General features: G+C 42.5%; 1 protein-coding gene across 1 annotated transcript in view; it reads left to right on the top strand.

The window, feature by feature from the left end:
- Positions 1–26,098, top strand: part of kalrna (kalirin RhoGEF kinase a) — a 734,185-nt gene that overhangs the window by 615,980 nt on the left and 92,107 nt on the right. The window contains exons 35-38 of the mRNA XM_072261937.1: positions 11,398–11,681; positions 12,606–12,714; positions 21,195–21,199; positions 24,638–24,730. Of these exons, the coding sequence (XP_072118038.1) occupies positions 11,398–11,681; positions 12,606–12,714; positions 21,195–21,199; positions 24,638–24,730 (491 nt within the window). The remainder of the gene's footprint in view (positions 1–11,397; positions 11,682–12,605; positions 12,715–21,194; positions 21,200–24,637; positions 24,731–26,098) is intronic.

Below are 26,098 nucleotides of genomic sequence, written 5' to 3'. Positions count from 1 at the left end.
TGACCTCAGGAAGGCCTTCGACCTTGTGAGCAGAGATGGCCTGTTCAAAATCCTCGCCAGGATTGGTTGTCCCCCGAGGCTCCTCAGGATAGTTCTGTCATTCCACACAGACTGGAAGGGCGTCGTTCAGTTCGACGGCTCCTCTTTGGAGGCCTTCAACATCCGCAGCGGTGTGAAGCAGAGCTGTGTGCTTGCCCCCACCCTGTTTGGCATCTTCTTCGCACTCATGCTGATACACGCCTTTGAAACATCAACTGATGGTGTCTACCTCCACACCAGATGGGACGGGAGGCTGAGGGCAAAAACCAAGGTTCGTGAAGTACTCATCAGGGTCATGTTGTTTGCAGGCGACACGGCACTGGCAACACACTCTGAAGAGCAACTGCAACGCCTCATGGACAGCTTCTCAAGAGCCTGCCAGGACTTCAGCTTGACCATCAGCCTGAAGAAAACCAACGTGTTGGGTCAAGGTGTTGAGCACCCCCCTGCCATCACCATCAACAACTATGAGCTGGAGGTAGTTCACGAGTTTACATATCTTGGCGCCACCATCATGGACAGCCTCTCCCTAGACCCCGAGATCAACAGACAGATCGGACGAGCAGCCTCAACCTTTGCCAGGCTGACAAAGAGAGACTGGGAGAACAGAAAGCTGACGACGCACACCAAATACTTCCAATATATACTGTACCATCAGGCAGCAGTCTTTTCACAGTGTGACACACGCTGGCAACTTGGGGAGTTTTTGTTCGGGATACTTGGCTCACATTTAGTATTTATCTTTTTGGCTGGCATTCTGCAATTGTTCTGGTTGTCCTGGTTGCAGCTGCAATTTGTCTTCCAAACACGTTGGTTCAAAGGTTCCTCAGACAACAACAATTTGTATTAAAACTCTGAACTCTATCCCCTAAATGTCCACAGAGAACATCTTTCATATGTTATTCTGACAGAAGTCAACATTTGGAAACTTAAAATACTTTCATTAACATTCTTCTATTTAGGCAGTCTTTCAGGATTGAGGATAATGCCTGTTGTTTTTGAGATGGCCAAGAGGCTCTTCACAGAAAGGGCTGAAGGTGGGCAAGTGGGAAGTTTGTGGGTGTTCTACTCCTTCCACCTCAAGTGCAGATCTCCTGTATATATGTACCCAATTAATGACCTTGAAGTTCTCAAAACCTTCTCCGATGCTCTTATTCCACTCTTGAGCTGTTATGAACCAGATATTCCCAGGAGTCACTCAAGATGTTGAACTTCTTCAAGAAAGTATTCAGCACATTTTGCATTTTTTTTTTACCTCTGTGCTAATAGAGTTTGAGCTTGTGTTTATTACAAGAATCTGATGTCCAGCTTGCAAACACTGTTGCCTGTCCAACATGGTCTATTGAGAGTGATTTTGTTCGTCCTTCGTAGTCGAAGATGACCATGGCTTCAAAGTCAAATGGGAGATTGGTGGCTGTGGGTCCGGAGGTGACTGATGAGGCCAATCCGGGCCCTGAAGGCTCGCCCACATGTGGGACACAAGTGGGTGGGTGCTGTCATGGCAGTGGATGCTGCTTGGGCCTTGCGCACAGCACGCTTTCGTTGCGCCTCGATGATGCGCCTGACTTCAGCTGCACAGGCTCCTGTGGTGATCTTGCTGCGCCAAGCTGGACGGTCGAGGGCAAGCGTCTCCCACGTGTTGATGTCGACACCCAGGCCTTTGAGGGACGCTTTGAGGCAATCTTTGTAACGTTTCTTCTGCCCCACCCCACCGCCCCCCCCCCCCCCCGACTGGGCGCTTGCCCTGACACAGTTCTCCATACAGCAGCTGCTTAGGCATCGGCTGTCTGGCATTCTGACCACATGTCCAGCCCACCTGGCTTGGGCTTTCAGCAGGAGGGTGTAGACGCTGCAGAGCCCAGCTCGTTCCAGGATTTCCATGTCGGGGACTTTGTCCTGCCACCTGATGTGGAGGAGTCTGCGGAGACAGCTCAGGTGAAAGTGGTTGAGCTGTTTGGCGTGTCTGCTGTAGACAGTCCAGGTCTCACTGGCGTAAAGGAGGGTGGTAAGGACCACTGCACAGTAGACCTTCAGCTTGGTGGTAAGGCTGAGTCCTCTCCGCTCCCAGACGTTCTCACGGAGTCTCCCAAAGGCGGCGCTGGCTTTGGCAATCCTGTTGTTGACCTCAGCATCTATGTTCACTGCGCGAGAGAGTATGCTGCCCAGGTAGGTGAAGTTGTCGACTGCCTGGAGGTTCTGGCCCTTCACCGTGATGCGCGGCTCCTGGTATGGCTTTCCTGGGGCAGGCTGGTACATAACTTCGGTCTTTTTGGTGCTGATAGTGAGACCGAAGTTGTCGCAGGCTTGTGAGAAGCAGTCCATTTCATGCTGCATCTCCTGCTCTGTGCTGGCATTGAGTGCGCAGTCATCAGCAAACAAGAAGTCTCTGATGACGGTCTCTTGCACCTTTGTAACTGCCTGCAGGCGCCTAAGGTTGAACAACTTGCCGTCAGTCCTGTACCTGACGTGGATTCCTCCTTCGTAGTTATGGAAGGCATCTGTCAGCGTGGCAGAGAATACCATACTGAACAGAGTCGGGGCAAGAACGCAGCCTTGTTTGACGCCATTTGTCACTGGGAAGGCCTCCGACTCGTCGCCGTCATCCAGAACTTTCACCATCATACCATCGTGGAACTGCCGGACGATTGTGATGAATTTGCTGGGGCAGCCAAACTTCTCCATGATCTTCCACAAGCCTTCTCTGCTGACCATATCGAAAGCCTTGGTTAGATCGGCAAAGGTCACGAAGAGGTCGCTGTGTTGCTCCTGGCATTTTTCCTGGAGCTGGCGCACAGCAAAAATCATGTCCGCGGTCCCACGTTCAGCACGGAAGCCGCACTAGCTTTCTGGGAGCAGACCTTGCTCAAGATGTTGGAGAAGGCGGTTGAGCAGGACGTAGACCAGAATCTTCCCCACAATGGACAAGAGAGAGATGCCTCGGTGGTTGTTGCAAGACTGGCGGTCGCCTTTCCTCTTGTAGATGTGGACTATGCTGGCATTTTTCAGCTGTTGCGGGACCTGTCCCTTTTTCCACATGGACTGGAAGAGTACAGTCAGCTTTTGCATCATGACAGGGCCTCCTGCTTTGTATACCTCAGCAGGGATTGCATCGGGTCCTGGCGCTTTGCCACAAGAGAGTTGCTTCACTGCCTTCCTGACTTCATCTACTGTGGGGAGGGTGCCAAGGTTCTTGTTGATCTCTGCCTGGGGCAGGCGGGCAATGGCCTCATCGTTGATGTTGGCAGGACAGTTAAGGACGTTGTTAAAGTGCTCAGCCCACCGATCCAGAATCTGCTTCTTCTCTGTCAGCAGCTGCGTCTCATCTGCGTTCAGGAGGGGTGAGGAGCCGGAGGACTGGGGTCCGTATACAGCCAAAAGCGTATCGTAGAAGCGCTTTATGTCGTGGCTGTCTGCATAGCCCTGGATTTCATCGGCCTTCTTGCTGAACCAGCTGTCCTGCATCTCACAAAGTTTTTTCTGCACCTTTCTTCTTGCGTTGGTAAAGGCATCTTTCTTGGCTAGCGACGTGGGGTCGTTCTGATGCGCTCTGTAATGTTGATGTTTCTCCGTTAGTAGTGCCTGTATTTCTTCATCATTCTCATCGAAACAGTCTTGGTTTCTTCGGGTTGCTGGTCCGAGATGTTCGAGGGCGGTAGTGTAGACAGCGTCTCTGAAGGCCGTCCACTGTTCCCCAACGCTGGTCCGTTCTTCCTGTGGTGTGTCTGGCAGTCTGCCTTCAAGGTCATCGACGAATTCTTCTGCAACCCTGTTGCTTTTCAGCTTGGAGACATTCAGCCTTTTTGCAGTCTTCTGCCCTTGGGGTCTTCTCATGGGCAGAATGCGAAGCCTGAACTTGGACACAATGAGGTGGTGGTCGGTCCAGCAGTCGGCACCACACATGGCTCTCGTCACTCTGACATCCGTCCTGTCCCTCTTCCTGGTGATGATGTAGTCAATCAGATGCTAGTGCTTTGAGCGTGGGTGCATCCATGACGTCTTCTTACGGGTGGGTAAGCGGAACAGGGTGTTGGTGATGACAAGGTCATGTGTGGCACATGTCTTGAGGAGCAGAAGGCCGTTGTTGTTACACTTGCCAGTGCCGTGTCTTCCAATGATCCCTTCCCAGGTTTGGTAGTCTGTCCCTACTCTGGCATTGAAGTCCCCGAGAACGATGAGCTTCTCTGACTGTGGGATTGCTGAGATGAGGGCGTCGAGTTCTTCATAGAACTTGTCTTTAATGTCATCTGGGTTGGTCATGGTGGGAGCGTAGGCACTAATCAGCGTAGCACTCTTCTTGTTTGCAAGTGGGAGCTGAAGTGTCATAAGGCGGTCGTTGATGCTCTCTGGGTGCTTGGTGAGTTTACGGGCGAGGTTAGAATTGATGGCAAATCCCACGCCTGCTTCTCATCGTTCAGCGCTGCTGCGACCGCTCCAGAAGAACATGTATCCACCACTATGTTCTGTCAGCTGGCCCTTGTCAGCCAGGCGCATTTCGCTGAGAGCTGCTATGTCCACGTTGTAGCGAGCTAGCTCTTTTGCAACCAGCGCAGTTCATCTCTCTGGTCTGTCTGCCTTGATGTTATCTCGCAGAGTTCTCACGTTCCATGTGCCAAGGTTGAGCACCATCACTTTCTTCTTCACTGTTGTAGGTCGACCGCTATGAGGGATCCCCACCAGCCACGGTAAGCTGGCCAGGGTGAAGTGAAGTAGACTATGTTTGAGGCACCTTTTCCAGCCCCTTCCTCTATGGGGGTGAGCAGAGCGATCCTAAAGAGGGCTGCTCAGACACCCAGGGGGCTGCCGAACTCAACTGCTGCTTCAGTCCAGTAGAGAGCGACCCTACGCCCTGGGCCACCTGTGTGCAGGTTTGTGACTACAGCTTCCAGTGTATCCGTACCTGCTGCTTCGCCACTCCCCCATCGCCACAGGACTTTAGGTTGCGCGTTGGGTTTGAAGTCATGACTTGCGCTTGACTTCGATTAAAGTGAGGGAGAGTTGCGCAGGTCGTCAGCCTCACTCTCTCGTCCCGGCCGATCTAGACCCAGTGGCAAGACATAGTCGAGACGGCTGGAGATAGGTCAGGATGCAGTGGATGGCCAGCAGTGTTCTGTGTGTCTCACTGTGCCCTCTTAGCGCTCCACGACGCATTGCTGAGAATCGCCTTTCTGCCCGTTGAACCAGTGATGGTTTCTTCCGCGCAGTCCGCCGAATCCAGGCTTCACACGCTAGGTAGACAAGCCCTGAGTGTTGTGGGTCTACGGCAGTTCTTGCGGCGTGCTCGCAAGCCTCCTTACCCATTGTTGGGCATCCTCATCTGCCTTTGCATCTGTTGGGAGATGTATCCTCTTCCGCCTGCTCCGCCGTTGGGATGATCACCTTGGTTACTGGCCTATGGAAGTGGGCTTGCAGCTCGCCGCCCCGCTGTCCGTACCAGGCGGCGGCGGTCGCGACGAGCGGCAGGCCAGCTCCAGGCCTCGGGCCTCGCCCCCTCCGCCCGCCACTGCCTTGCACTGGCTGGGCCCCGGCCTCAGCCTCACCAAGAGGCGGCATCGCGCCTCCCCGCACCGCGGCGGCCGGAAGACCAGTAAGTGCTTAACTACAGTTTCAATACTGAGAGTAACTGGGGCTTCATTGCTGGGGATGTTGTCCTGAGGTGGGATACTGATGTTGGTTCACAATGGAGAATTCTGCAGAGACAGAGTTGGTGGTAATTTTACAGTGCCCTGAGATGCCTACTCAAAGTATTCCAGGTCTCAGAAGCATGTGTCAGTGCAGGGATCTTAGCTTCTTGGTAGGCCATGAAGTTATTTGAAGGCCTTCATCTTCAAATACTCTTACCCTCAATTGAATAAAGCCATTGAACGTTACAGTAAATTTCATTACGAATGCTTCCCTTTACCGAGAGGTGGCTCCTGAAATAGGGAACTTGGTTGTGGTCTTGCTGATACTCTCACACTCTTATGAAATAGTTGCCAAAATCTTCTCCGCTTGCAAGTATATGCAAATACAAATACCCTTTACACACTCCAGCTCGAGAACTGAGGTTCAGATGATTTTGATTCTGGATCTGTGTTTGCAGCATGGGCAGGGTTTTGATTCTGTGACTTAAATAGAGTCATAAGAGCATTACAGTACAGAAACAGGCCCTTTGGCCCATCTAGTCTGTGCTAAATTGTTGTTCTTCCTGGTGAGTGAGACGAGAACTAGAGATCATAGGTTAAGGGTGAAAGGTGAAATATTTAAGGGGAATCTTAGGTGGACCTTCTTCATTCAAGCTGTCAGCGGAAGTGGTAGATGCCGGTTATTTGCGATATATAAGAGGATTTTGAGTAAGTACATGGATGGGAGGGATATGGAGGCTTACGGTCCAGGTGTGAGACAATTGGAATAAATGTTAGTTTTGCATTCAACGCTAACCCAGATATGTTGGGAATTAAAATTACCCCCAGAATAGTACTGTTTTAACCAATGAAGAACACTGTCATTGTGGTGTAAGAATAACAACACAATGCAAGTGAGATTTCAAGGAATTATAATTGGTGAAATATAATATTCAAGATGAATAAAACAGTTCCCTTTATCTCAAATGGTGTCAAGTTTCTTGAGCATTGCAGGAGCTGCACTCAGAAAGGCAAATGGACAAGTTTTTATCAGACTCATCTATTTAAGTATCTGATCAATAATAATCCCCAGGCTGCTTATGGTGGAGTTCTCTGTGATTATACTAACATTGAATTTCAAGGTTAGTAGTTCAGTGTTTTTTTTTTGAAGATGTTGAAAGCCTGCACTTGTGTAGTGAAAGCGTTGCACACCACATATTAATTCCATTAACAGATACCTGATTGTTGACAAGGTCTTATTTCATGCAGGTATGTGTCATTATCTATCTGGTTATAAATAGAATTGAGCATTGTACAAACAACAGTCAACGTCCACACTTTACACTGAAGGAAGTGGAAAATGGTTGGACCTAGAACATTCCCCTGAGCGTTTGATGATTGGCCATCGGCATTAGGACATGATGGTTATGCAGTCATCGGGCAAGTAATTGGGAGACATGGTGTAACAATTCAGAGACCCAAGTCAAATCTCTCCACGGCAGCTGTAAAATAAAAATTCAGCTGATAATCTTGGGGGTGGGAAGCCACAGACTGCCCCAGCAATAATGACTAAAACGACTAATATTTTTGTTATTTAGAAAACCGCCTCATTTACAGATATCCCTATGGGGATGAATTCTGTCAACCTTCCTCAATCTAGCCTGTTTGTCTCTCCATACTAATGCCAAGAGATTGACTCCCATACTTCCTGGGAAATGGTCCTCCTAGTTAGAATCAGAATCAGGTTTATGATTATCACTGACACGTGTCATGAAATTTGTTGTTTGGTGGAAGTAATACAGTACATTAAAAAATCATTATATATTGCAACAATAAATAAATAAACATACAAACAAATAAACAGGGTCATAGAACACTACAGCACAGGAGCAGGCCTTTCAGCCCTTCTAGTCTGTGCTGAACTATTATTCTGCCTTGTCCCAATGACCTGCCCCTGGACCATAGCCCTCCATTCCACTCCCATGCGTGCAACCACATCCATTCCCCTCTTGTCCAAATTTCTTCTGAATGTTGTAATTGAACCCATATCCACCACTTCCACAATGGCAGCTCATTCCATATTCACCACACTCTGAATGAAGAAATTTCCTCTCAGGTTCTTCTTAAATATTTCAACTTTCACCATTAACCTATAGCCTCTAGGTTAGTCCCACCCAACCTTAGTGGAAAAAGCATTTACCCTATCCATACTCCTCATAATTTTGCATGCCCCTACCAAATCTCTCACCATTCTCCTTTGCTCCTATTCAACCTTTCTTTATCAAGTCCTCAAGTCCTGGCAATATCCTTGTAAATATTCTCCATACTCTTTCTTATTCTCCATAATTATTTCTCCATAAAGTCCTGGCAACATCCATGTAAATATTCTCCATACTCTATCTTAATGATGCCTCTCCTGTAGGTGACCAGAACCATGCACAATACTCTAAATTAGACATCACCAATGTCTTAATACATCTTCAACATAATCCCCAACTGCTGTACTCAATACTTCAATTTATGAAGGCCAATGTGCCAAAAGCTCTCTTTAGTAACCTATCTACCTGTGACACCATTTTCAAGGAATTAAGGATCTGTATTCCCAGATCACTTTGTCCTAACACACTCCTCAGTGTGCTGCTATGCACTGTGTATGTCTTACCCTGGTCTCGCCTCCCAAAGTGCAACACCTCGCACCTGTCTACACTAAATTCCATCTGCTATTCCTCATACTATTTGTCCAGCTGGTCCAGATCCTGCTGCAAGCTTTGGTAGACTTCCTCACTGTCCACTCTTGGTGTCAGCAACAAATTTACTAATGCAATTTACCACATCATCATTCGAATCTTTAATATAGGTGACAAATAACAACAAGTAGAGAAATAAATAAATAGCACAAAAGAAGAATACTGAGGTCGTGTTCATGGACTGTTCAGAAATCTGAAGGCGGTGGGAAAGGAGCTGTTCCTAAAATGTTAAGTGTGGGTTTACAAGCTCTGGTACCTTCTCAACGATGGCAGTAATGGGAAGAGGGCATGTCCTGGATGGTGAGAACACCTAATAATGGATGCCACCACATTGAGGCACCACCTCCTAAAGATGGTGGGGAGGGTTGTGCCTTTGACAGAGCTGGCTGAGTTTACAATCCTGTGCAGCTTCACGTAGTGATGTAACCATTCAGAATGCTCTCCCTGATACAACTGCAGAAATAATATCTCCACGTTCAAACAGAGAAATATCAACTGTTCAAGAAGGCAGCTGACCTCCACCTTCTCAAGGACAATTTAAGATACGTAATAAATGCTACCTTTGTCAATGATAACAAGATCTTAGATGATAAATAATTAAGCCATAGTCACGACCTGCTTTTGTGTTGAATATGACTTCAGCCATTAGAGATTTGTCTCGATTCCAAATAACTTAAGGGAGTTTGATAAATGATCACTTTTCAAATATGCCATAAATAAAATGCAAAAGTAAAAATATGAAACATAAACAAAGACATAAACAAGAATTTACACAGAAATCTGAGTTAATTAATTGTTTCCTGCATTGATATCTGATATAACAGCTAACTACTAACTTTCGGAAGCAGAAATCTAGCAGCAAAACAAACCATTTACTTCAGGCATCATATTAATCTTTATTATGCTGACACTGAATGAATAATCTCATTCGTTCTTCCAAGTAAGAGGCTTAATTACATAACTAATTACCCTTACAGTAAAATTGCATAATGCTGCTTCCTGTGCATTTTGAAAGCTTTTTTAAACTATCAGTTCCTCAAACAAAATGCTTGCTTAAGGTGCATTTTAAAACAATAGTAAAAGCTTTTACGCAGGTTGGTTTTTGAAAATGGCCATTTTAAATAATAATAAAAACTATTTTAGTTATGCTTCTTGACATAAATCTAAGAGTAAGAAAATGTCTCAAAACCTTCTGAAGTTTAAAAATCTAAAACTCCATTTTGTATATTTAGGAACAGATTTTTCAGTGAACCCAGAAATAAAGTAGCTTAAGTTGTAGTTTTTTTGATAAATAAAAAACATAACCCTGTCAATTTTAACTGAATTGTAAATAAAACTTCACAATAAAAGCCCCAGCCTGGCTTGGTTTATAGCCCAGCTGTGTTTATGTGCTTATTAAATAATGATTAAAGATATTTAATGAAGTACATAATAACATATTTGTCAGAAGTGGATCTGAATGTTGTGTTCAATTTCTATTCTTTGTGGGTAGAAATGTAATACAGTTGTCTTTTTGCCATCTGGAGCTACAATGCAAAGGTTAATATACCACATAGTAAAAAGATGAGCTGACAGAAATAAATGGGTGTTTTCTGCTTTTTACAATAACTTCATGTCTGCTTGTAAAAAAGCTAATGGGATGGTGCCTGTCAGGCCTGTACTTACTTACTGCCTGTTATGCCACTGGCGTTCAGGGCATCAGTGAAGGTCCTCTGTCACTGACAGTGTTCAGGCTTCGATCATCGTGTCAGTAGATTCTTCTCGGTTTTTGCTACTGTCAGTCATGCAGGTCCTAGAAGGGGACTCAGGAATACCATTGCACTCAGACATGGAAGGATTCTTCATTGTTGTTTCCATTTTGTTTTACTAGTCAGGGTTGTTAGCCCTGAGCTGAACCCACAAACCTGGAGGAATGTTGGACCACTATTAGTCTGGCCTCTATGCTTTGACCTGTTTAGCATGGGTGACCCTTTCAAGAGCCAAAGCGTAAAGCCTGTCTTTCCTTGGTCTTTGGTCAGTGATCACTGATTTTGTAGTTGGTGTCTGTATGGTTTCTGTGGAGTCCATATCTAGATGTTGAAATGCTTACTGTTCGTAGAGTCCAGCTAATTATGCTGATTACTACTGACTGGACTACCTTGTAAGTGTTGAAATCTTTTACAGATAACACTTCAGAAACTAGTCAATTTGTGAAAAGTTGGTTTCCCTAATATTTAAAAATCAAATCAAACTTCCTTGGTTAATTTTTGTAAAGGATTCATTGAGGTTATGCATTTTAAATATACATTCTTTAATATATAAAGATTTGACCTGCTATATTTTATTATGCAATAACTAACATTAGAAAACTGCTTGAAATCTCCCAGATCCCTTGCCTGACAAACCCTTCCTACACGAAAACTATAGTGAGTGCGATGGAATTCTCACTGATAATTGTCCCATTGTTGTTTCTTTCCAGTGGGTAGGTGCTTTGTCCTTCTCTTTGTATCCTGTGGCCAAGTCCAAAAGACTTGGTGGGTTTTGGGTTTGGTTAGTTTACTTATTAACTCATTGGGTATGAATTAATTAATTGCCCGTTATGCCACTGGCATTTAGGGCAGCAATGTCTGTTTGCCCTTGGCCACAGAAGGAATTTTCATTGCTGTTTCCATCACATTTTTTTTTGACCAGGGTTGCTAGCCCTGAGCTGAACCCCTGAAACTGGAGGACTGGTGAACACTCTCAGTGTGGCCTCTAGCCTTTGACCTATTTGGCATAAGAGAGCCTACCAAGAGCCAAACATAGCTCCATGGGTCATTGGGGTACACAAGCCTCCAAAACCAATGACAAGGTTGTGGCCCTCTTGGAGGTTGGGTATGATTACAATAGTTTGAATTATCTATTCAAAAAATGGATATTTCATGTGAATGTCTAGTGAGAACACTATACAAAAGAAGCTTGTTATATTGTATAATGCATATAAATTCTGATTTAAGGTTGTTTAAATAATGTTTTGTCTGTTCTGTTTCTAGATGCTTATTCACCAAATGACAATGGAACTAAATCCGAATCTGTTTCAAGCCTTCAGCCTCAGCCTTCGCTAAGTTCTATGCAGAATTCCCCAGGACCCAAACGTTCTGGAAACACATTGAAGAAATGGTTGACTAGCCCTGTTCGTAGACTCAGCAGTGGCAAGGCTGATAACAGGAAAATTGTCAAGCAGAAAAGAGGCAGGAATGGCAAACCTGGCATAGATCCAGCATCACCCAAAGCAGGGGAGAATGAAAACGCACCTCAGGAGGACAGTGCAGATGAGGTACATTGCTTTTGGAACAACTATAGGTATATTTTTGTCATCTTATTTCATGGGTTTGGCTCAGAATAAAACTTTCGTCGGGTTCAGTTTCTGCTCTATTTAAAAGTTCATTAATCATGCCTGGAATGGTGTAAAGGCATCCGTTAGTCTTGTGAGACCATGGATCTGCACCCGGAAAGTCTTCACTCTCTAGGGCGCAGGCCTGGGCAAGGTTGTATGGAAGACCAGCAGTTGCCCATGCTGCAAGTCTCCCCTCTCCACGACGCCAATGTTGTCCAAGGGAAGGGCATTAGGACCTGTACAGGTTGGCACCAGTGTCGTCGCAGAGCAATTTGTGATTAAGTGCCTTGCTCAAGGACACAACACGTTGCCTCGGCTGGGGCTCGAACTCACGACCTTCAGAGCCTTAACCACTTGGCCACGTGCCCACCTGGAATGGTAGCAGCAGCTTATATTTGGTCTCAGCTGAATTAAAGAGAGGAAGATTTGATCAGAATATCAACAACCTGTTGCTACCAAATCAAGTTTGTTGGTAGATCTCAAAATTGATCAGGAATAGTGGAAATAAGTATGTGAAGTAGACAAGAAAGACAAACTTGAACTCTGCTACACTGTTTCTCTCTCATAAATAATGCCATTTCTGTTCAATTGTAGGACCCTTTTGATGCATTTCAAAGTATGTTTAGTTCATATTTCTAGTCTTAGTGAGGAAAGAATTGGAGGAAAAGAAATATATATTTGTACTTCACATAAGGTCCAGGAAAGCAACTTAGCTGAATTGAACTGCTGTGAAATGTTAAGGGACATTTCTCAAGTCATTCAAAGCTTTTTCTGGGTTATAAATCAACCACATGAAATTATTTATGTAATTTCTCTTAACAGAAGGGAAGGAAGGATGAACCACCCAGCGGCACTTTATCCAAGTCTTCATCTGGAATGCAGAGTGGAGGAGAAGATGAGCCAGATGATGAGTCTCATACCCCTCTTCCTCCGCCGATGAAGATCATCGACAATGATCCTTCTCCAGAGGACTGTGTATGTAACTCATTGGTCTAATATCGGCGTAATAATGATTCAAATTGCATGATAGGATCTATCATCAATTTCACCAATGGGGTTGTGCCTTTCCTGAAAACTGTGGTAATTTGTCCTCTCACTGTGCTAAAGGTTGGGTAAACAAATATCTAATTCTTTAGAATGCATGTGCATTTTTTCCTTTTGTAGCTGGTCAAAGTCTACTTTTGTTTCACACCATCTAAAATAACTCATCTTTAGTACACAATGAATACGATCTGCGATGCATTTGTCTATAAAGGTGTTGTAGGAGCATTTCAACAGCAGCCTTCAAAATGGAATAAGATAAGTCAGTAATTACCCAAATATTGTGAGGCTATGGAAAAGAAAAGGAGGGAAAATAGTGTTTGATATGCTGGTGCAAAAGGCTTTTGGTAATATCTAATTCAATTTAGGTGCAGAATGGTACTTGCCTGGATGACTGAAAACTGAATTATTGCCCCTCCTAGAGGAAGTGCATTTCAAGTGAGATTAATAGATATTTGATTATAAGGACAACATGGACTTATTTTTTGGTTTATTTGAGGACTGCATTGTGATTAATTTCTATTATATCTGCAAAGAGTAAGAATTTCTGCTCTGATACTGTATATATTCTCTGATATTAAACTGACATCTGCATCTGAAAGGTCTAATTACAATTTTGGAAACTTAAAAGGACCTAACGTAATTGTTGGTTATTAATGTTTTTGGAGTAATGCCGGATGTGATTTTTAGGATGCGTTTTAAGGCAAATCAAAGGTAATGAGCAATATAGTCTTATAGGGATGACAGAGAAAAACTCATTACAGGTTAAACTTGAGATTTAGAGAATAGGTTAAAATATGTCTTTTCATGAATACTAATCAGGCAAGCAATAGAATGGTTTTCATTCGTTTGTTGTTTGATCCAGGAGTAAACAAAGGGCCAGACTGAGAGTAAAGATGGAGATATAAGAGCATTTCAAGCTACACTGACCTATAGTAGAAGATCATAGTCACTCTTTGGCTCAAACTCTTCACTTTGCTTTCTAGATCAAGCATTGGTTAAGCAGCCTGGAAGAAGGACTGACTGGATGTGGATATCTGCAACGTCAGGTTCCTTGCTGTAGAATAGGCTGTCCCATTTAAGCCTTCCCATGATTACAAAGGCACAATAATTTTCATAATGTTGATGAAATACTAAAACAGGAGACAAAATCTATCAGAAGATATTATTTGTAGGCTGGTTATAATATCACAGGATCACTTATGTGTACATGGTGCAAAAGCAATTGAAAGCAATGAATGAAGTTTGTCCATGATGGTTTTCACACAACATAGTAATAGTGGTGCATCCTTCTAAGGTGTGCCTAGAATTGCTTCTGATGTATCCTACTCTATTCAGTTTATTATGATGGTAATGCTAACACACATGATAATGTCATTGTTTTGAGTGTGTGTTTATTTTTACAAGGTCCTTACAGTAAATATTCCATTCAATAATAGCATAGATAGTTATATCCATTTGCATGTAGGTTCACAAGGATAAAGACGAGTAAGTACTTCATGTTCCATAACGTTACACAAGCTACTGTGTCACACATTTCCTTTTGTACTCAGAGTTCCTTTGGTCTTTACTATCTCATTTTTTTTGGCATTGTGCTTTTTCTCTCCATGTTTGACTCTGTACCTCTTCCTTTCCACCAAACCTTTTCTTGTTCCACTTTATTTGATGCAGCTTTTTTCTATATTAGTAAAGTGCAAATTTTTAACACGTTTTTACAGGTCTTCATTAATTTAAAAGTATTAAAAGTATTTTGAACAATCCGCAGCAAGAATGACCTTTCTTTTCTTTTTTTCCTTTATTTAGCCAATTAACTAGATTGTGGCTTTGAGCATAAACAGAAATATGGACAGGAAATTAAATAGAGAACAGAAGAGGCCATAAGGATTATCAGTAGCTAGAGCAGAGTAACAGTTAAGCAAAAAATATTTGATTATTGTTTTGAAGTGTCTGAATAATTTTTATGGAAGATTCCATAAATTCCATAAATTTCTACACAGTGGTGTGCAAAACAACTTTTGCAGCATTCCATTTTTTTCATGTACGAACAGTATTTAATCTAGTGAATAATAATTCTAAATAACTAGAATAATATTCTCTCAAGTTTCCAATAATTTGGTTTGGAAACCGTGAGATTGCGATGTTTTACAAGAGTAATATTGCACTGTTCACATCATTGTTTCTATAAAAACTTCTAAAAGGTTTAACTACCAAAACAATTACAACTGACAGTCTGTTTCAGAGTGTAACAATGACCGCACTTTAATCTACTAAAATACTTGCTAACTCATTTTCTTATTGGGTTTGAGTGACAACTGTGTGAGCTGGCATTGCCATTTGGTGTAATTCTTTGATATTCCTATAGTAGTTGTCTAATCTCAGCACTAATTCCTCAAACTGTTGGCATCACTGACAATGCTAGCATTTATTACTGATTCCTAATTGCTCTTGAAAAGGTGGTATGGATGCACCTCCTAGAATCACAGTATTCCTTCTGCTAAAAATACTCCCAAAATGCATTTGAAGGAATGGTGAGATTTTTCCAAGCAGGTTGGTATGCATCTTTGAGGGGAACCAGTAACTAGTGGTGTTCTCACGCACCAAATGCTCTTGTCCTTCTTTAGGGCAGAGTCTGTGGATTTAGAAGGTGCTTTTAGAGTGGTCTCAATAAATAACCGTACATTTTGTGGAAAAGTGCATACAGCAGCCTATAGAGGATAGAGGAAATAAATATTTGGGGAGTTGATAGGACACCAAACAAGCAAAGCAGTATGTACTGGGTAGTGGTTAGGTTTATCGAGAGTTGTAGAGTCATTATAAAGGATAGAAACTGGCCCTTTAGCCTAACTCAGCCATGCTGATGAAGGTGCCAACCTGAACTAATCTCATGATTTATCCCTCCAAACCTTTTCTTTCCATGTACCAGTCCAAATGTTTTTTAAAGTTGTAATTATTCCTGCCTCTACCATTTCTTCTGTTGCCTCATTCCATCCTCAGTGTGAAAAGCTTTCCCCTCATAGATTCAAAGTATATTTATTATCTAAATGTGTGTGCAGTATACAACTCTGAGATTCATCTTCCCACAGACAGCCACAAAAAAAAGGAAGAAAACTATGGAACCCCTTCAAAGAAAAATATCAAACCCCAACGTGCAAAAAAAGAACAAATGTGCGCAAACAGCAAAAAAAAATGAGCGAGAAAAATAGAATATAAAACACTAAACCACATATCATCAAATCAGTCCAGGCATATTCAGTTCAATCTGGCACTGTGTCATTCATTAACTTCAGGCCGCCGAGCCAGTCTGCCCCAATCAAAGCTGCACAAAGCAGCAACAAAAAGGAGCAACCGTAAACCAACAACGCATAACGTGAACCAGAATCTAATCCACATACCGTATAGATCAAGCCTTGCCTAAGACCCAAGACTCCGGCACCATCCTCTGGCAGTATCGAGAGAGAGGGAGGGAGAGAGATCAAGACCATTCGAACACAGGGATCTTCCTACGGGAGCTGTGAGAGGAGGAGAGAGAGAGAGAGAGAGACCGTCACACACAACCCCCTTTCTCTGGCAACAGAGAGAGAGACCGGTCACCCGTTGAACACCCACTCGTCTTCTGCTCTCGTCCTTGATGACTTCAATCCTCCTCACCACTTTAATTAGTGAGAAATAGAGTTGATCATGGGTTTGCACCCCATCTCCAGCCTACCTGTCCTCCAAGCTGCACACTTTATTTGAAACCTCACCAAACCTCCTCGGTGACAGCAGAGCACCAGATCGCTCAATCCACCCAAAAACACACCACTAACATGTAGATAACAGTTTCTAACAGCAGTGAAACCACATTTGAAAGAAAAAGTGAAAGAAGTTGTTTTGTGAAGGATATTGTCTTGGTCGTGTAGTTCACTGGCGCCATCTTGCCCCCACTCTCCCCAGCTACTTTCAAGGCTCTTTTAAATCTTTCCCCTCTTACTTCAAGTCGATGCCTTCTCCATTTCAGTCTCACCTTCCCTGGTAGGGAGACTGTGGCTGTCCACCTTATCTATTTCCCTAATGATTTATAAACATCTCTAAGGCCTCTTCTCAATGTAAAAAGAGTTCCAGCCAGTCTAGTCTTCCTGTTAGCTTGAGCTTTCCAGCCTTCCAACATGAATCTTTGTTGAATCCTGTGAATCTTTTTTACATGTCCTTTCTGTTGGATCTCCTCTCATTATGCACGAGAACAGCACTCTATCATGTTGCTGATCTGTGCTGGTAGATGGTGGAAAGGCTCTGGAGTGTCAGAAGATGAATGCCTTGCTGCAGGACACTGACTTGTTCTAGTAGTCACTTTATTTAAGTTTCTGATGAAGAGAGACCCCAGGACGTTGATGCAGGGACTAAGTGAATGTGATGCCATTGAATAGCAATATTGTTAGTTGAATTTTCTCTTATGGAGATGGTTATTGCCTGCCAATTTATTTCATAAATGTTACTTGCCTCTTATCAAGCCATGCTTGAAAATTGTTGGGTCTTGCTGCATGAGTGCAAAGGATGTTTAATTTTGCAATGCATTACAAACAGAATTGAACACTGTCCATTAATGAATGCTCTAGATCTAAACTTGCAGTGAAGAGAAGATATTTGGTGAAGCAGTTGAAGATATTTGAATCTTAGGAACTTCCGCAGTGACGTTTTGGGGCTGGAATGATTGACCTCCATCAACCACTGCTATCATCCTCTGAGTGAGATATGATTCCAGTCATTGGAATATTTTCAACTTGATGTCCATTGATCTCAGTTGCTCCAAGGCTTCTTAATCACACACTCAGTCAAATAGTGTCTTAAGGTCAAGGGCAATTCCTCCCATGTTGCAGCTGAAAGTCAGTTGCTTGGTCCATACTGGGACAAAGGCTTTGATGTGATTTGCAACTAAAGGCCCTGATAAAGGCCAAAGATAATTGATGAGCAAATTATTGATAAGTAAGTACAAATCACAGCACCTTGACAGCAGATTCCATCTCTATGCTGATGATTGAAAATGGGTTGGTTGGGTGATAAACCATGGGTTAGTTAGGCACCACAGTAGTGTAGCAGTTAGCACGACACTATCACAGCTTGGGGTGTTCCAGAGTTTGGAGTTCAATTCTGGCACCGTTCTGTAAGAAGCCCTCCCTGTGGAATGTGTGGGTTTTCCATGGGCATTCTGATTTCCTCCCACAGTCCAAAGATGTAGCGGGGAGGTTAACTGGTCATTGTAAATTGCCCCGTGATTAGGTTAGGGTTAATCAGGGTTGTGGGTTGCTGGGGCAGCATGGTTTGAAGGGCCGGAAGGGCCTACTCCATGCTGTATTGCAAAATAAAAAGTAAAATAGTGATCTGGACTGGAATTGTTCTGCTTTTCATGATCAGGACGTGCTTGGTTCATTTTCCACATTGTCATGCAGAGGCCAGAATTGTAACTGTACTAGAACAACTTGGCAAGAGGAAAGGCCAATTCTTAGTACAAGTCTTCAGGATGTTATTGTACTGAATGCTGTCAACAAGGGATACCACACTAGTTTGTTTATCCTTTGTCCACCTGAAATAGAACATATTGGCTTCCACAAAATGCAAATCTGAGGAGCAAGCAGGGATTGCTCAACTACTTGGCACTATTGGCCGAATAATTGCTAATTCTTGGATGTCAAGCTTATCATCATTGAAGATCAGATGTTGCTGAAGCTGCCTTCTTCTCTTAGCTGTTCAGTTCCACCACTGTACTTGATGTGATGTAACAAATCTACAGAGCTTCAACCAAAAATGGTTGTGAATTCACGCTGATACAATTGTATTTCTATGCTCTATTGATTGACCTGTTGTACATACTATTTATTACAAATTACTATAAATTGCACATTGCACATTCAGACGGAGACGTAACATATAGATTTTTACTCCTCATGTATTTGAATGATGTAAGTAATAAAGTCAATTCAATTCAATTAGCAAAGGTTGCATAGTAATTTTAAATTGCCAATTAGATCTGCTTCAGGCCATGCTTCAGTTGATTATCTGAGTGGGATTGTAAGGTGGATCACAGAACCCAGATATGAAAATGTCAAACAAGCTACCATTTCAGAAATGCCCAGTTTATAGCCTGTCGGGGTTTCAATGGTATTACATCTAGGAAGGCACCCATGCAGCCACATCTATCAGGCTTTAGATGTTCTGAGCAATGTAATAAACATGCATGAAACTGCACACCCTGATGCCTTCCCCATCATTTCCGGGGATTTTAACCAGGCCAGTTTGAAAAAGTCTCTAAATAATTGAAACCCTCTCACCGGGGCTCAATAGCCAACTCTGATTGAGCGAATGCTATGTAAATACTGCCCATACACCTTTATTGGATGGCAGATTATACACACTGCATAAAATTATGAAGAATTTCAGCTTTATCAAACAGTTATAAAGAGAAAGAAAAGAAGGATGAAAAAAGGGCCCATTACTGTTAAATCAGTCTAAGTTTGCACGTGACTGTTGGAGCTCAGCTCTTCCAAAAGCTGGATATAACCGTTATTCATGGTGCTGAATTGTGATCACCAATCACCAATAGAGCTTCCTATGTTAGACTCTTTCTTTGTCTCACAAAGCACTCCTTGCAATCGTGTCTTCCCATCAGACCAAATCCCATGGGCATCTCTCCCAATCTTTTCTTTACCACATCTCCTGTCAAAACACCAGACTACTGTCCTTCAGAAAACTCTTCCTCACAGCTCTCTAGAACCTTCTCTGACATCCCACAATCTTGACTGGCTGACTCACATTCCTAAGTTTGACAATATGTTTCCTTATTTTAGCCAAAGCCAAAACACACTTTCCAGCATGGCACACTGCCTTTACAGAAAACTGCTAATATAAACTACCTCACAGCATAACCATAGAAATCTTAACCAGGGAATTACATAATTATTACCAACAAGTTACTTGTGGTACTAGAGGAACCAAAACACAGAATCACTGTTACACCACCTTCAGGAGTGTTTACCGTGCTATCCCACACTCATACTTTGGAAAGTCTGATCACCTGGCTGTACTTCTAATCCCCAGGAACAGACAGAGACTGAAGACTGCAGCACCAATAGTGAGAATCAAGAAGGTATGGACAAGGGAGGTGCAGGAACACTTACAGGTCTGCTTTGAATCTTTGGACTGGACTGTATTCAGGGATTTATCTTCGAATCTGAATGAGTATGCCACAGTAGTTACTGACTTCATAAAAACCTGTGTGGATGAGTGTGTGCCTACAAGAACTTACTGTGCATGAATGAGGTGGGCTAGTTCTGCGGGATTCAAGTCTGGCGGCCTAGGTCTGTACAAGAGGACAAGGTACAACTTGCGGAGGGTTACCTCAAGAGCAAAGGAACAATTCCTACAGAGGTTGGAGGTGACATCGGATGTATGTCAACTCTGACAGGGTTTGGAGGACATTACTTCCTACAAACTGAAACCTAACATCATGAATATCAGTGATGCTTCACTCCCAGATGAGCTCAATGCCCTTCATACTTGCTTTGAAAGGGAGAACAAACTACAGCCATGAGGTTTCTGCAGCTCCTGGTGACCCTATCATCTCTGTCTCGGAGGCCGACATCAGGCTGTCTTTCAAGAGGGTGAACCCTTGCAAGGCGACAGGCCCCAATGGAGTACCTGGTAGAGCTCTGAAAACCTGTGTCAACCAAATTATGGAGATGTTCAAAGACATTTTCAATCTCTCATTGCTGCAGTCGGAAGTTCCCACCTGTTTCAAAAGGGCAACAATTATACCAGTGCCCAAGAAGTACAGGGTGAGCTGCCTTAATGACTCTCATCCAGTAGCACTCACATCCAGGGTGATAAGGTGCTTTGAGAGGTTGGTTATGGTTAAAGTTAACTTCTGTCTCAGCATAAGACTGGAACCACTGCGATTTGCCCATCACTACAATAGATTTACAAAGGATGCAATCTCATTGGTTCTTCACACGGCCGGCCTTCAATAACTTGGGCAATACAAGTACCTATGTCCAGATACTGTTTATTGAACACAGCTCAGCAATTAGCATAACCATTCCTATCAGTTCTGATCAAAAAGCTCCAGAACCTGGGCCTCTGTACCTCCCTCTGCAATTGGAACCTTGATTTCCTAACTAGAAGACCACAATCTGTGCAGATTGGAAATAACGTCTCCACCTTGCTGACAACCAATACTGGTGCACCTCAGGGATGCGTGCTTAGCCCACTGCTCTACTTTCTCTACACCATGACTGTGTGGCTAGGCACAGCTCAAATGTCATCTATAAATTTGCTGATGATATAACCATTATTGGCAGAAACTCAAGATGGTGATGAGACGATGTACAGGAGCGAGATATACCAGCTAGTTGAGTGGTATCGCAGCAACAACCTTGCACTCAGTGTCAGTAAGACCAAGGAACTGATTGTGGACATCAGAAAAGGTAAGATGAGGGAACACACACCAGTCCTCAGAGGGATCAGAAGTGGAGAGAGTGAGCAATTTCAAGTTCCTGGGTGTCAATATCTCTGAGAATCTATCCTGGGCCCAACATATTGATACAGCTACAAAGAAGGCACGACAGCAGGTATATTTCATTAGGAGTTTGAGGGGATTTGGTACGTCACCAAAATCACTCGCAAATTTCTACAGATGTACGGTGGAGAGCATTCTAACTGGTTGCATCATCATCTGATATGGGGGGTAGGGGGTTTTGTGGCTACTACAGAGGATCAAAATAAGCAGCAGAGAGTTAAAAACTTAGTCAGTTCCATCATGGACACTAGCCTCCATAGTATCCATGACGTCTTCACGGAGCGATGGTTCAAAAAGGTGGCATCTATCATTTACGGACCCTCCCGTCACCCAGGATATGCCTTGTTCTCATTGCTACCATCAGGAAGGAGGTAGGGAAGCCTGAAGACACACACTCAATGATTCAGGAACAGCTTCTTCTCATTTGCCATCTGATTTCTGAATGGACTTTGAATGATGAACACCAACTCACTACTCAAACACGAGAAAATCTGCAGATGCTGGGAATTCAAGCAACACGCACAAAATGCTGGTAGAACACAGCAGGCCAGGCAGCATCTATAGGAAGAAGTACGTCAACTGTACCTCTTCCTAGAGATGCTGCCTGGCCTGCTGCATTCACCAGCAACTTTGATGTGTGTTGCCAATTAATTATGTTGCTTCCCAAAATCTTGTATTTTTTTCCTTTCTCTTTAATTCACTGATTCCTCTAAACTTCTCCTGCAATATTTTTCTATGTAACCATTTCAAATAGGCACCTGGAGCCGTGACTGTCATCAAATTGTCCGGCTTGCGGTCTGTTAACCATTAACGTATCGTAGAGATTTGCTCCAGTTCTTGCAACATACAAAGATTTGCACCAATACACATTAAAATCTTTAATTTATACAGTTAAACAAAAGAATATATGAAACTCATTCACATACTCCTTTCCAAACAATTCTTATTTTGTTCTCTCTGAGTCATATGGCTGTTTAATGCTTCCATTAACTGATTGGCTTGTATCTCCTTTTAAATCTCAAAACTGTGATTATAAAACTTTATTTGTTTGCAACCACATCAAGCAACCTGGAGACACCTTGGATTGGAATGTGATTAAGTGAACTCTCTACCTCATTTGCTTTCTCCTGCTGATGCAACCCATCATCAGGGACCCCCACCACCCAGGACCTGCTCTCTTCTCGCTGCTGCCATCAGTGAGAAGGTCCAGGAGCATCAGGACTCATATCATCAGGTTCAGGAACAGTTATTACCCCTCAACCATCAGGTTCTTGAATCAAATTTTAACTCAACTTCACTTGCCCCAATACTGAATGGCTTCCACAACCTGTGGACTCACTTTCAAGGACTCTACATCTCAAGTTCTCTATTTTTATTGATTATTTATTTATTTATTAGTGTTATTTTATTTTGTATTTGCACATTTTGTTGTCTTTTGCACATTGCTTGCTTGTCCGTCCTGGTTGGTATGGTCTTTCATTGATTCTATTACTTTTCTTGGATTTACTGAGTATGCCGCAAGAAAACATATCTCAGAGTTGTATATGGTGGCATACAGTATATATACTTTGATAATAAATTTACTAGGAACTTTGACATTAGAGTTATATACCTCTTTTGATTCTCCATTGATAGGATACATGATTAATTCTGTATGTTGAAATCAAACAGCATTTGTCTCATGTCAGGTCATTATCTTTAATTATCTTCCTGAATAGTTCTTCCCATATCTCAATATGCATATCAGTTCCTCCCATCTTTTTAGCTTTGGATGCAGTAAATCTATTACTTTAATCTGCATTTCGAATTATCAATGCATGTGATCAAATAAATATGTTCAGCGGGAGATACCTTTTATCAGCATTTCGACAAGAAATACCTCCTCGCCTATTCAAAGAGGTTCACAAGGACTTTGCCTGGATTGGAGAGATTAGCCATAAGAAGAGGTTGTACACATTTGGATTGTATTCTCTGGAGCTGAAAAAAAGTAAATAAAATTCTGAGATCATAGACAGGGTAGATGGTCTTTTTCTCAGGTTGTAAATGTCAACTACTATGGGACATGGCTGTAACGAGAGGGGAAATTCAGAAGTGATTTACAAGATTTTTTTTTCGCACACAGTGTTTGGAATGCTGCTAAAGAGGTGGTGAAAGTGGATATGATCGCAATGACTGAGAGGCAGTTAAGCAGGCAGACAGACAGGCACGAGATGGAGGGGATTTGGCCATGTGAAGGCAGAAGGCATTAGCTTAAAATGGCAGTACGTCAGCAGAAACATTGTGGGCTAATGGGACTGTTCCTGTACTCTACCTTTCTATGTTTTGTGTTCTATGTTCAACTTACTTACACCAATGTACATTTAAAAACATAATATTGTTCTTAAAAACCCTTCAGATACACAGATTAAGTGTTGCATTCATGTGTTGCATCTACATTCACTTTGCTCTTGAATGCCATACTGCTTTTTTTGTTGATCAGTGGTTTGGTTCTTGGTTTTAAATAGTTGTCGTGTCATTGTGGCCTTGAGTTAGCTCAATAAAGAGACACAATGCAGGTACAAAAGTTGGTCAGTCATTCTGGATGCAGTCGTGAATTCTAATTTCCAGTCACAAAACCGTGAACGATGATAGGTTATTTAGTCACATGACTTGGCCAGGTTACCATACAGGCAAGGGAAATGGCAGTTGGGTAAGTAACCCCAGAGACAGAAGATATAGGAATTGGGTGAGTTAACATACCAGCACAGGAATTGGGTGGGTAACTGGACAGATATTGGAACTGATGGAGAACCTCACGGCCACAGGAGATAGGTGGGTAAGCACATAGCTGGCTTCAAAACCAACAAAATATTGTGCTGACTTCTGACAAGTACCTGCAGCACTGGGGTAAATTTTAAGCTTGCTCTCAGGGTATCAAAATAACCAGGTTGATAAGCTGCTTGGCAATTGTTTTCTCTTTGATGAAAGCGGTAGAAATGAAACTCAGAAAGTTTGATCACAAGCTGTTAATACCACATTACTAACATACTTGGGCATAGAATTGTCGATGTACCTCAGTAGATAATGACACAGTATCTATTGACGGGTCCCATAGCTATTTCCTTTTATGAGAAAGTGACTGGGCCTTGCTAATAATAATGCCTTGCTGTTTTAACTGTACTACTGTGCTGCTGCAATTTTTCCATATTTGTGTGCTCTACTGCCTCTACCCCTTCTCCCCCCATTAGCATTACTAATGGCTTTTTTATTTTCCTCCTTCCTTTTCTTACTCATACTCTTGGTAATGCTCCCTTCCATTCTAACCCTGCAGTCCTCTTTGCATACTGCCCGTCAGAGTGCTCCTGAAATTCCCAGTGCTGCGGACCTTGTCAGTGCAATCGAAAAGTTGGTTAAAAGTAAACTGGTAAGTTTAGAATTTCAAAGAAGAACACAAAATGGATTTGTGGTGCCTCTTTTCAAATACTACACTTTTAGCACAGCAGTTTATTTCATTTGTGGGAGTAGGACTTAATAAATGGAATATGGAAGGATGACAACCCTGACTCAGTTTTTAACCTTAGCCAGTTTGACCCAATTCGAAAGGGCTGAGCACATAGTGCATAGAAAAGGATTGCACGCCTGGAAGTTCTATCTTTTGACTGTTTTCTCAGATAGATGTAAAATACCCCACTGAAATATTCAAAGAAGTGCAGGAACTTGTCCCATCGTCAGTGTCAACTAAACATTGTCTGCACGTTTATCTCATTGCTGTTGGACCTACCTGTGCAACTCAGCTATTGTCTTTTCCTACCATCTAACTGTGACTACATTTTTTTTTAAAATTGCATTATTGCTCTGATGTACTTTCAGATGTCCTGATGTCATAAAAATGAATAAATAATGGTTGTGTTTTTTTTTTGCTTTAAGAAAGACGGTGTTAGAAAACTTGATTGCTATGGTTGATATGAAGGATTGATTTTTGTTTTATTCTGGTCGGTACAACTTGCATTTCATCCAACTTGAGGTTTCTTCTTCCATTGTATAAAATAAAATTCCAGTATAACGGGTCTAGTACAGGCTGACCACAAGTAATCAGCAGAGCAGTTATCCACTATAAAATCATCATTAATCAAGTCAGTTTTCTGCTGCATTTGCCATTTTATAAGATCCTAAGCACAGCTTTGCTTTTTGCAAGCTTGTGTAAGGAAAGACAATGTTTAGTAAAGTAATGCTAATGTGAACAGTTGGCCCTATTACTAAATGTCTACAAAAATGTATAGTCCAACCTTCTTCCTTAATGATACGGATATTAAAAAATATCTACAATAGCTAAGTGTTAGAATATAGTCAAAAACAAGGGTTGAATGTTAGCCATGCAATGAGTTAAAGAGTGGTTTACGATTGTTCATTGCTTTTCAGAACTATTTGTAACTGATCAAAAATTTATAATCAAAATTATTTGTTCAGTTATAGTTAAAGACGTTGTTAGGGAAGGGGAGGATTCGAAATAGATGTATTTAGAGTTTCTAAAGAGTAGTTTTGAACGTCCACAGTTAAAGGCATTGTTCATTTCCACTCCAGTCTATGAGCTGGAGGTATTGTGATAAACCCACCTTAACTTTTGCAAAAATTATGTTTTTTAATACTTGTAGAAAGATTTGAATGCAAATAGAAGATATTTAAGTTGGACATTCCATTCACAATAATGAACTTTAGTCATGAATTTACAGAGGAAATACATCCGTCAGTTACTTCATTATGCCAGAAACAAGAAATGCTCAGATTGCTAGCA

Source organism: Mobula birostris, chromosome 6 (genome assembly GCF_030028105.1).
Source record: "Mobula birostris isolate sMobBir1 chromosome 6, sMobBir1.hap1, whole genome shotgun sequence".
Classification (NCBI taxonomy): Eukaryota; Metazoa; Chordata; class Chondrichthyes; order Myliobatiformes; family Myliobatidae; genus Mobula; species Mobula birostris.
This window is presented reverse-complemented; position numbering and strand designations above follow the sequence as displayed.